Below are 12,553 nucleotides of genomic sequence, written 5' to 3' on the forward strand. Positions count from 1 at the left end.
ACCATTGTGGCTGGAATTACTTCCTTCTTGTGCTACTCCTGTTCTAGCAGGTTTCTGGACACACCTCTGGGACAAAATTGGGGCTTACACAGGTTAGAGAAGTGACATAGAGCTTTGGACAGTGTTTTGAGACTGGCCTGAAACACACTATACAGAAGTTATTATATGCTAAATACTGTACTGATTTCCCCTTTAGCCTGGCTGTAAGGGACACATAATGCACATTGCTAAAGTTACATGTCACCATCGAGCTTCTACCTTTATTCTGACACGCACTTCAGATCTTAGTAATTCCTTCTAGACACTCCCAACTACTAATTTAAAAAAAATCAGTGTGAAACTTACAATGATAAGAATATCAGGTTTAATATTAGGAATCTCAGCTGCCATCAAGTGTCTGTCTTCCTGTCTTGAGAAATCACCTGTATATAAAAGCTGTGATAGAGAAAGAAAAATATTTGACCTGTAATTAGACAGAATGACTAAGTCAGCAAAAAGATATTAACAACATGTTTTGTAGAGGAAAAGTTTAATATTTTAGCAAAGCTAATGTTCATGGATTTATAATAAAAGGTTCAAATGTACCTGTATTGAAGAATGCTTTGATAAATACATTGTGCTTATAGGTTTCATTATGAATACAATAAACAAATCCTAATTGCAATGACTGAAAGATTTCAAGCAGTATATATAAGCAACTATAAACATAAGTATCAATATTTTTGTAGTTCCTCCTTTCTGTTACAAAAGTGACATTTTTAGAGTTTTGCACGAGTACACAAGCCATTAAGATCGTTTAAAAAAATACACTATTTGATGGATGCAAGAAAGTAAACTCAAGAGCTTCCATTTGAGAATATCAGCACAATGAACAACCATCAAACGGAACTATTTTAATTAGATTATGTTGTACTAAAGACTCTGATATTTCCACATTATTACTTTAAACTGAGAAAACTGCACACTTATTTTTAAAGGAAAACCCATAATTTAAAATGCTTTCTGTAAGGTCTTTATCCTGCTTTCCAACACATTGGTCACTCTCAGATCAATTCTTAAGTGCATAGTGAAGGGCAAATTGAGCCCCAAATAGAGTGAATTACAGGATTTGCACTTCAAAATTTCAACATGCTGTATCCTACAATCACTCATTTGAAGAGAGTTTACATATAAATCATGCTCAAAATCTGAATAAGAACACAGATGACCAGCAGTGGAAAAGATAAATGGTCTGTGTAGCTTGCTATCCTGTAGCCGATACCACATGCTTCAAGAGAAAGCACAGAACATAATGCACATAAAAAAATAATAATTTGAGCAATACACACAACAGAGAAGAAAGGCTGTTTCTTCCCACTACCAAGTGATGATCAGCAAGAAGACCAATACCTGTTCTAATTTTTATTCTACCTATTTAACTAGAGCAGTGGTTCGCAAACTTGTTCTGCCACTTGTGCAGGGAAAGCCCCTGGTGGGCAGCACCTGTTTGTTTACCTGCTGCGTCCGCAGGTTCGGCCGATCGCAGCTCCCAGTGGTCACGGTTCGCTGCTCCAGGCCAATGGGAGCTGCTGGAAGCAGCGGCAGCCCGTGCTGCTTCCAGCAGCTCCCATTGGCCTGGAGCAGTGAATGGCGGCCACTGGGAGCTGCGATCGGCCGAACCTGTGGACGCGGCAGGTAAACAAACAGGCGCTGCCCGCCAGGGGCTTTCCCTGCACAAGCGGTGGAACAAGCTTGGGAACCACTGAACTAGAGTCTTCTCAATATATGTTCTTAACCCTTTCTGAATCTTGCTAAGCCAGAGGTTTTCAAACTTTCATAATGTAAACGATATCTTAATAGAGAAATTATCTTGTGGATCACCATCTTCCCACCTTCCCGATTTGTGATCACCTCTTAGTGTGCCTGTGGACATTTTAGAAATTGCTTATAGGGAGGAAGACTGGTTTTCCTGTCCAGATACTGAACTGGAATTCACAAATCTGTGTCTGACACCTGATTCTTCCACAGACTTGTTGTATAAGCTTGGACAAATTATTAAATTTTTCTGTGCTTCAGCTCCCTGTACATAAAAATGGGAAAAAGAATATTTCCCTACCTCACAAGGGTGTTGTGAAGATTAAATAATTAATGTGAAGCACTATAATGATGGAGGCTAGTTAAGTTCCTAGATAGACAGACAGACATAGGAAAGTAAAGTATTTATGGATTAAGTTGCCTTTTAATGCAATTTAACTACTGGATGCAAGGACAGCTAGCAACAGGTTACCAGCCAGCTCTCAGCAGACCACATTTTGGTAATCTCTGTGCTAAGTAATTCCAAGCTTAGATCATATACTTAAAATTCACCTCTTCCATAAAGCCCACATATACTATCTCACTTAAATAAAACTGCTGTCACTCACCTGCTATAACTGATTAAAAATAATATTTGAAGACAAAGCCTCCTACTGGGTCTTCCAGGGTGTTTGATTTGGGGTTCCTTGCCTGTTTTCAAATTTTCAGCTCTGAACACATTGCCAATGCTTAAAAACTAATAATACATTTTTTTGACAAGGTGTTACTGCTCTATACTAAAAAAATACCTTCACACCAGCTATTTCAATCATAAACATGGCTGCTCCCAGGACATGGCCCGCATGGTAACACCAGAACTTGATTCCTGCCACCTCTTTTACTTCATGAAAGTTGATGGTTTCAATTTTGTCCATGCTTTCTTCCAGATCTGTCTCCGTATACAGCATGTCATCTGCTGAAATATTGCTGTATAAAAATGAAATGGCTAAGTATCAGCGAGTTTCACTGGTTTATGTTACAGAATAATTACAGATGTGCTCCTTTGATAGATTTTGTAACTCCACCTAAGATCCCCGTTCAAAACTGCAGATTCCTTCCAAATTAAATACTGAACCAGCTAGAGCCATGGTTTCTAACACAATTTCCCTAACCAGTATGAACAGGTAATATTTTCAGAAAGGCCACCTTAGACTTTCTTTTTCATGCAAGGCAGTGTCTTGTACTACCAACACAATGGGTTCCCAATGGGCACTACTTTAATACAAATAATAAAAAAATAATTTATAGCCTGCTGTAGTAACCAGATCATAACACAGTTCTCACACAAAAAAGCCTGCCTATGCCTGTTAGCAAAAACTACACTTAATGATAGCTATATCTATCATACATCTGATCCCAGTGTGGAGAGGGATACCACATACTGCTGAGCTAAATCTATATGGAGGATAGTTAGCATACGTTAATTATGACGTATTTCCCAGATTCAGATTCTGTCATTCAGGTAAAAACAAATGTATACTATTACTCTTATGATTCATAATACACTGTATGCAACATAGTTGTGGCTGTGTCAGTCCCAGGATATTGGAGACCATGGGTGAAGAAATATCTTTTATTGGACCAACCTCTGTTGGCGAGGAAGACAAGCTTTTGAGCCACACAGAGCTCTTCATACAGGGCTAGAAAAGGTTCTCCAAGCTTCACAGCAAAATGCAAGGTGGAACAGATTGTTTAGCATCAGTGGTTAGTGTTTTAGGCTCTCTTCCTACTACAGTTAGCCTTAGAATGGTGCCTTGGAATGTGAGCTATGTCTACATTACCGCGGTAAGTCGACGGCAGAGAAACTCCCATCGACTTACCTTACTCTTCTTGTTGGGGTAGAGTACAGGGGTCGACTGGAGAGGTCTTTACTAGACCTGCGAAATGGACTGCCGGTGGATCGATCTCAGAGTGTCGATCCCGCTGTAGTGTAGACCTGCCCTAAGGTAGAGTGGCTCAAAGCTATTTTCGTTAGTACCCCTGCAGTCATAAGATAAAGAGGAAGGGACTAGTGGGTTACAGATTGTTGCAATAAGCCATAAATCCAGCATCTCTATTCAGGCCATGATTTCTAGTGTCTAGCAGAGTTATGAATTTAAGCTCCCAGCCTAGTCTTCCGAAAGTGTTGTGCAGGTTTCCTTTGAGGATTAGGAGTGATAGAGACACTGTATCTGACCTCTCACCAACAGAAGATAAAAGATATTACCTCACACACCTTCTCTCTAATAATACACTGGTCCATTAACCTTTTTTCCTTTTAACTGACCTTTTGTGTTTTAAAATTAAACTATCTGGTGAAATTGTAAAATGTACAATTAATATTTGTGGAACTCCCAAATTATGCTCAGGGCTCAAACGTCGTACAAAAAGGATGGCCCCTCTCCCAAAATACAGAAGAATAATGAAGAAAGGAGGAACAAATATAGGCATGTAACCAAGCAGCCCAGTGTTCTCCCACAATCCTGGGCATCAGGGCTGCTCTCCTCTGTCTGCAACTTCATGGAGGCAGACCAGCAGTTTGGCACCACGCTTTGGCCACACTCTCTTTGCTCTCACTTGCCACCAGTTTCTCTGCCTCTATGGCAGCGGACAGTAGTGATTGCTATTGCTCCTGCTCTTTTTCAATTTGAGCTGTTTCTGCTCAGTTTTTGAGCAGAGGGGAGCAACGTTTTCCCTCTCCGACATTGGTCCTCCTCCCTCAGGATTTAATTCTCTCTAAGCCTCTGCTGTAGCATTGCCCTGCTCAGCTCCTCTGCCCCTTGAAGGCATGGCAGAGCAGCTAAGAAAACACCAGATTAGATCCAAGCAGTGTTCTATTTGTGAATCTCCTAGTTTTGGCAGATAGTGAGTTGTGCACAGCTTGCACACAGCCAACCAGCCCTGGGGCTGCAAGTCAAACAGGCAGGTGGGGTCCCCAACCCACCTAGGCAGTCGCAACTCCAATGGGGGAAGAATGGACCAGGAACCCCTGTGCAGAGGAGGGAGAGGCTTCAAAAACCGATGAGGACGCCAACAACTTGACTAAGGGAACTGAACTGTCTCGCTCTGAATGTGAACAGGATTGGTGGAAAATGCAGCCAAGTTTTTTCTCCCCTGAGAAATTTCAAGCTATGTGCAACAAGGTTGTTTCCATGATTCAAATCCAACCTGAGCAGGCTCTTGAGAGTAAACCTCAGAGTAAATAGGTTCCCACCAAATCCACTCCTGAGGTGGTGATACCCCTTCACTCCTCCTTCAAGAAAGTGATTAGGGATGAGTGGAAAAAGCCTTATAAGGCAAGCGCATTAACAAGAGCAACTTCAGGCTCCATAACATTCAAGAACCAAAAGGGATCTATTCCTGATACCAAACGCTGACCCGCCACAGGGTCCCTCACCAGGGACATGGTTATTCCCTAAGGGTACGTCTTCACTATCCTTCGGATCGGCGCGTAGTGATCGGTCTATCGGGGATTGATTTATCACGTCTCATCTAGACACGGTAAATCAATCCCTGAATCGATACCTGTACTCCACCTTGGCAGAAGGAGTAAGCAGAGTCGACGGGGGAGCCACTGAGGTCAATTCACTGCCGTGAGGACGGCCAGATACTTCCAGATACGAACTAAGATACTTCGATTTCAGCTACGCGAATAGAATAGCTGAAGTTGCGTATTTAGTTCGAAAACCCCACCCCCCACCCCAGTGTAGCCCAGGCCTTAGAGAGGGTGTTCTATACTAAGGACACCACAGACAGAAAGATGGAGGCTACTCTCAAAAATGACTTTGAGGACTCCCCCACCACCGTCCGAGTGTCTCTGGCAGTTCTCTGCTTTGCAGGAGCATCTCTTTCCTAGCTGGAAGATCTCAAAACACTTAAAGGAAGAGATCACCCTGACTTTGGTTCAATTTTAAAGAAAGTCTCCCTAGCAACAGCTTTTGTAGCTGATGCCTCAACAGATGCAATGAGGATCTCAGTCCGAGCCATGGCTTTCAGTGTATCTAGATGCCACCTAGGGCTCTGTGCCTGGAAGGTGGACACTCACTCTAGGCAGTTCTGTGCGTGGCCAAGTTGACAGACTCCCTCATTTTTGGAGAAAGGCTGGAGAAGGTGGTGGCTGACAGTGTGGCAAAATCTCACCCTGCCCCACTAAGTGCCCTAAGGAGAGAGTACATTAATTGGCTTTCAGACACATGCACTCCTTTTGCTCTTTGTAACAGTGAAGGGACAACCACACCAGTACCACCAAAGAGACAACAGATTCTCCAAGGGAAAAAAAGGAGAATCGAGATCCAGGGGGAAGCCCAGAGGGACCTTGGCCCCTCACCCATCCAACTTATTTATGACCGAGATTGTGTAGGCCTCCGTCCAGAACTGAAGCTAGGGGACAGAATTTCACATTTCCTAGAGGAATGGCTCATCAACCACAGAAAAATGAGTGAGGAAGATAGTGAGCCAGGGATATTCCCTCAAACTGTGGGCTCCAGTCCAATGGTTCTTCATCCAATCACCTAATTCCAACAATGCAGTAAAACACAATCTGATCCAGAATGAAATGTCTCATCTTCTGGATATAGCCATGTTAAAGGGGGTTTCCCAAAATAAATGTTCTTCTGGTTCTACTTGGGACATAGAGGCCCACCGGTGCCAACATACACCGCTCTTTATAAGCAACTCCCATCTCAGACCTAACAAACTCACTACACCTAATATATCATTTCCATGGTATTTATCTATGAAAAGCAGCATGTCAGATCTCTCCTAAAAGCCTGTAACTTATCAATTCTCATAATCACTGCAAAATTTGTGCAAGTGTAATATTTAAGAAATAATGTAACTATACTGAAAATTATACCTTATCGTCTTGGAATAAAAGTTAGTCACCAGGAATCATATATCCCAATGCTGGCCCATTCAAGTTTGAGGGAGTTTTCACCTCTCCCTGATCAGCTAGTGATGAACTACAAGGTTTAATTGTCTACCCTTACTGCATCTCAGAATACTCAATGGAAAACTATCAAAGACAACTTCAAACAATCAAAACCACTTGGAAGTAAAAAGGAACTTTATAAACAGCCAAGGGATCTCCCTGTCTGTGAATAAAGACTGTATATTCAGCTAATCAGGTCTCCTCCAGGTGCATGGCTTACTCATCAAGGCCAAGAAAAGTTCCCTAGTTCCGTCCACCAGAATAAACGACCTAGCAGCAGAAACAGCTACCTCGATAGCAAGAATCTACCCATCATTAGAAACGTTTCAGGAAATCCAGGAATTATCATCTTCCTCCAGAGCCACAGGAGACCCACCATAGAATTATACTGCCAACTGCTAGGACTCTAGGTCTCGTGCATAGGGATCACTTCCTGGGCACAGTCACAGTTCAGACATCTTTTCAAGCCTTTATACTAAGGGTCTGGAACAAATGAAAGATCAAGTACAGGTACCGACACAGGTGTACAACTCCTTACACGGGTGGTGAGTCCAAGACGATATGTCCATCTGCTGTCCAGATCCTTCAGTCCTCACAACAGATGCCAGCCTGGAGGGCTTGGGAGCTCACCTAGAGACCCAACATCCAAGGGCCTTGGAAACCAGGAGGGAAAGGCTCATAGGTTAAACCTCCTACAACTGAGAGTGGTCAAGCTAGCTCTGCGAAGGTTCCAGCTCACCCTAAGGGGGACCCAGGTCCTGGTTCAGTCAGATAGCCTGACAACAGACACATATCTAAAGGGGGAATCAGAATCCTTTCTAAGGTAAATTCCTCCTTCCACACTTTAAGAGCTCATACTTCCTTTGTTTTGTACAAAACCACAACAGCCAACTGAAAAGGCCTGGCACTCCTTATATGTTAGAAGACCATAGAAAAAAAATCTCTCAAGCATATAGACTTTACAAGAAGATCAGGCTCCCTTTTCATGTCCTTCCACTCAAAGTGCTAGGGACTCAGAGCTTCCAAATCCTCCATCATTAGGTTGATTAGACTCTGTATTCTGGAAGCCTACAAATCATCAGAGGTTCCCACCCTGGAACAGATCAAGGAGCAGGCTACAAAACCCTTAGTGGCCTCTTAGGCAGAAGAAATTGTTACTTACAGTAACTGTAGTTCTTTGAGATGTTGTGCAAACTTGTATTCCACTTCACTGTGTGTGCACCCAGGGTACTGGAGTCAGAGAATTTTACTTAGCAGTACCTGCAGGGGTGGCGTTCATGCCTTGTGGCCATAGCCCGTTCCCTGGCTACATGAAGTGGTGCCTGTCCTGACACCACCCCCACCCCTGAGTTCCTTTGTACTGAATATCCAGAGACTAAACTCCAGTGCAGAAGGGACAGAGGGTGGTTTTGTGGAATACATGTCAGCATCACCTCTCAAAGAACTACAGTTACAATAAATAAGAGTTTCCTCTTCGAGTCAATGCAGACATGTATTCCACTTAGGTGACTCACAAGCTACAGGAGGTGGGGCTCAGAGTGTATTAGACAAGGATTGCAGGACCACTTTTCCAAAGTTTGTAACTCTTTCCCATCTTTTCTTGCCACCAAGAGATAAATCCAAATTTTTTAAAACTGCTATATTACCTCCTTCAGGCAAGAAGGTGCTTAAGGTTTTCTGCAAACAAATACTTTGCTTCCACAAACTCCCCTACTACATCCACTTAACATGTTTATGCATGCAAAGCACCCTAAAATTTTGCATACTGGTCGGGGACACAACCTCATCTCTATTAATGTTTACATTTGACATTATATAATAACTATTACAATAATGCAAACGGACAATTACTGTTTGACCTTTCAGGTAATGGATGCCTCTGGAAGAGAGCAAAAATAAACTATAGACTTACCTACTAATAAACTCACCCAACACACAGTTCAGGCAATATAGGTTTGGGAAATGGGAGTTAGACCAAAAGGAACTATCCTATATACTTGAACACAATACCAATATAGTTAACATTTGAAATATATAATTTAATATAATAAATATAATGCCATGCTCACTGTTAATCTCAAACCATGAAAGGAGCCTAAAGGTTCAAATTTGGACCAAAAAAAGTTGAGGTTCGATACAAACCATCTTATAAGACCAAAGGAAATGTTTCCAAAAACTTGTGTTTCCACAATTTGATCTTTGTGGGTTTTTAAAACAAAACAAACAAACAAAATTCCCAAAAAGTGAAATTGACTTGTCTACTTCCATTATCAGAGCTTCAGGAAAAGCAAAAAGTAAACATGACAAATGAAAGTAAATTAGATGTATTTTTCTTCATTTTTAATGCTCTAAATTAAATGTTATTAGTAACCTAAGTAAGTGAACTTTTAAAGAAATTTACATATGATTGTTAAACTGACAGTGGTCTTTTAAAAATATAAGATATAAGAAAGTGCATTCAAAGCCCCCCAAGTCATTGTATCATTTCCCACACTCTTCCCCCACTGGACAGACAGGAGCAATAATTCAGGAGGGAGTTATAAAAACAATCAGTGTGTCAACTTACCTAACCTTGACGTAATCTGAAAGAAGCCACCTGTAAATAGCTTTTGTAGCATGAGTCATAAATGTTCTTCCTTTAAAACTGGTCTTCTGCAGAAACCATGGTAAAGCCCCACAGTGATCCAAATGGAAACTTAAAATAGACAAATGAATACAGTTAATACATTAATATCACATAATACAAATCACAGAACCATAGAAATGTAGGTTTGGGAGAGACCTTGGGAGGTCATCAAGTCCAGCCCCCTACACTGAGGCAGGACTAAGTAAAGCTAGATCATCCCTGAGAGTCGTTTGTCTAACCTGTTCTAAAAAGCCTCCAATAATGGGGATTCCACAACCTTACTTGGAAGCCTATTCCAGAATTTAACTACCCATATAGTTAGAATTTTTTCCCTACTATCTAACCTAACTCTCCCTTGATGCAGATTAAACTGGTTACTTTTTGTCCTACCTTCATAGGCATGGAGAACAATTGATCACATTTCTTTCTATAACAGCACTTAATATATTCGAAGACTATTATCAGATTCCCCCCTCCCGCAGTCTTCTTTTCTCAAGACTACAGATGTCTGTTTTTTCCTCATATCTCAGGTTTGCTAAATTTTTTATCGTTTTTGTTGCTCTCCTCTGGACTCTTTCCAGTTTGTCTACATCTTTCCTAAAGTATGATGTCAGGAATTGGACATAGTGCTCCAGCTGAGGCCTCACCAGTGCCTAGTACAGCAGGACAATTACCTTCCATCTCTAACATGCAACACTCCTATTAAATATACCCCATGAATAATATTAGTCTTTTTCACACTTGAATCACTCCTGTTAAATTTCTGATCCCCTGTAATCCCCAAGACCCTTTTCAGCAGTACTACTGCCTAGCCAGTTATTCCCAATTTGGGATTTTGCATTTGATTTTTCTTTCCTAAGTGTAGTACTTTGCACTTGTCTTTATTGAATTTCCATCTTGTTGCTTTCAGACCAATCCTCCATTTTGTCATGGTCGTTTTCAATTCTAATCCTGCCCTCCAGAGTGCTTGCGACCCCTCCCAGCTTGGTGTCATCTGCAAATTTTATAAGCATACTCTCCAATTCATTATCCAAGTCATGAGATATTGACTAGTACTGGACCCAGGACTGACCCCTGCAGGACCCCATTAGATGCAACATCTCAGTTTGACAGTGAACCATTGATACCTACTCTGAGTAGGATTTCAATAGTCTTTTTTAAATGCCAAACCATTCACTAATTTACCACATTAATGCTATGTTACAAAAAATCAGGAAATTAGGTTTTAATCATCAATGTTAACTGGGCTGAATTATGCATTCTGTATATTCCAAGATATTAAGATTGATATATTAAAATGGAATAGAGAAAAGTTAACTTTTGCATTTTAACGTCTGCATTTATTGATGAAATTTTATTATAGAACCTTACAATTACGGGTTTTTTGCATCTAAAGAAAAAGGACTGATAATGGCAGGTAAGAGAATGAATATCTATCTCACTCACTCACTCACACACTACGGATGACAGAATAAAGCTAATAGCAGTAGCCCCAAAGTTGGCACAGGGGCCACCACAGATTAGACGTGAACCACTAAAATATGTTTTTAGTAGCATACTAGATAACAAATTGGTCACTCCTACTAATGATACTAATTTTAAAACAGTGGTTTTGAGATAAAGGTGCAACAAGTGAATCTTAATTACATAAAGTATCTGAGTGAATGCCTCTGTAACCCCTGTATCAGCATTTCTCAGACTCTGGTCTGTGGGGCACTGGTGGTCCATGGAGAACTAACTGGTCATACAGGGCTGGCTCTCCTTGTTTCCAGCTGCTAAGTCATATTATCAGCCCAATCCAAGACCCATTTAAGTCAACCGGTGCCTTCTCAACTCCTGATCCAACGCCCATTAAAGACAGCTACAAATACAATAAATACTTTCCTAATATTTCTTTTCCACATAAACAATTGCTGAAGTTGACATTATGCATCTGATGAAGTGGGCTGTAGCCCACAAAAGCTTATGTTCTAATAAATTTGTTAGTCTCTAAGGTGCCACAAGTACTCCTGTTCTTTTTACAGTGATTTATGTGATCACAAAAGGAAGGGGTGTGTGGCCACGAGGTCACAATGGGCATGGAGGAGGGCTATGTTGCAGTGGGGAAGGTTTAGATTGGATATTAGGAAAAACTTTTTCACTAAGAGGGTGGTGAAACACTGGAATGCGTTACCTAGGGAGGTGGTAGAATCTCCTTCCTTAGAGGTTTTTAAGGTCAGGCTTGACAAAGCCCTGGCTGGGATGATTTAACTGGGAATTGGTCCTGCTTTGAGCAGGGGGTTGGACTAGATGACCTTCTGGGGTTCCTTCCAACCCTGATATTCTATGATTCTATGACATTAAGAAATAGTTTTGTAGCCTATAGGTATTTGCTAGGTTAGCCACAGGTATAAATTAAGGCAATAAACCAATAAGCCTGCAGGCCTCAAGGCCTGTAAGACAAAAATTTAGCTAAACCAATTAAGGCATAAGGCCCAAAAGGCCTTAGCATAAGTAGCTAACCAAGAGTAACCCTAGATCATAAAATATCATAAGATGGAATGCTGTAATGACTAAACTGCTGATAGGTAATCACAAGATGCTAGTTTATACCAGCTTGGAATATTTTTAGTTGGGGACATCAGCAGATGTCTGATCACAAGAATGCCATGGTAACTAATTGACATATGCTAACAAGCTTAATGTAAAAAGATTAATAACCTATGAGAGAAGGGCACCCCAATATCAGTAGGGAGAGGAACTACAAATAAGGAAAAGGGACTGAAACCCCTATTGAACACGCATTAAGCATAGGGGTCTCAATAGAACATATTATAAAAGCTGTATCCTGGCTTCTGTACCTGGGGAGATGTCAGGATGGCAACCACTGACGATGGTGAGGGGAAAGATGAGAAAGATAACTAACACTTCAGGTTGTTTGCAAGAGATGGTGTAAGCCTATGGATGCTCAGCTCATTCTGTATTATCTCTAACTGCTTTGTTGGGTTGGAGTGTTTGTGAAGTTGCTAACTGTATTAATAAAACTATTATAAATATAGTGTGATTTCCTAAATGAGAGTATTGCAACTGTGCATGTCAAGGCTCCCAACTGAACACTAATTCTGATAATACTGAGCCTGATTTTGGGACAAGAACCAGCCAAATTTCAGACTGCTAGTTGGGGAAACTAAATCAGTAATATAATC

The 12,553-nt window shown here is 41.1% G+C and overlaps 1 protein-coding gene across 1 annotated transcript in view; it reads right to left on the reverse strand.

Moving 5' to 3' along the window:
• The window catches only part of CPSF3 (cleavage and polyadenylation specific factor 3), a 54,504-nt gene that overhangs the window by 34,190 nt on the left and 7,761 nt on the right, over positions 1 to 12,553 (reverse strand). The window contains exons 4-6 of the mRNA XM_084623131.1: positions 9,309 to 9,437; positions 2,583 to 2,760; positions 346 to 435 (exon numbers count right to left, since the gene is read on the reverse strand). Of these exons, the coding sequence (XP_084479257.1) occupies positions 346 to 435; positions 2,583 to 2,760; positions 9,309 to 9,437 (397 nt within the window). The remainder of the gene's footprint in view (positions 1 to 345; positions 436 to 2,582; positions 2,761 to 9,308; positions 9,438 to 12,553) is intronic.

This window comes from Lepidochelys olivacea (genome assembly GCF_965140295.1).
Source record: "Lepidochelys olivacea isolate rLepOli2 genome assembly, chromosome: 3".
NCBI lineage: Eukaryota > Metazoa > Chordata > Testudines > Cheloniidae > Lepidochelys > Lepidochelys olivacea.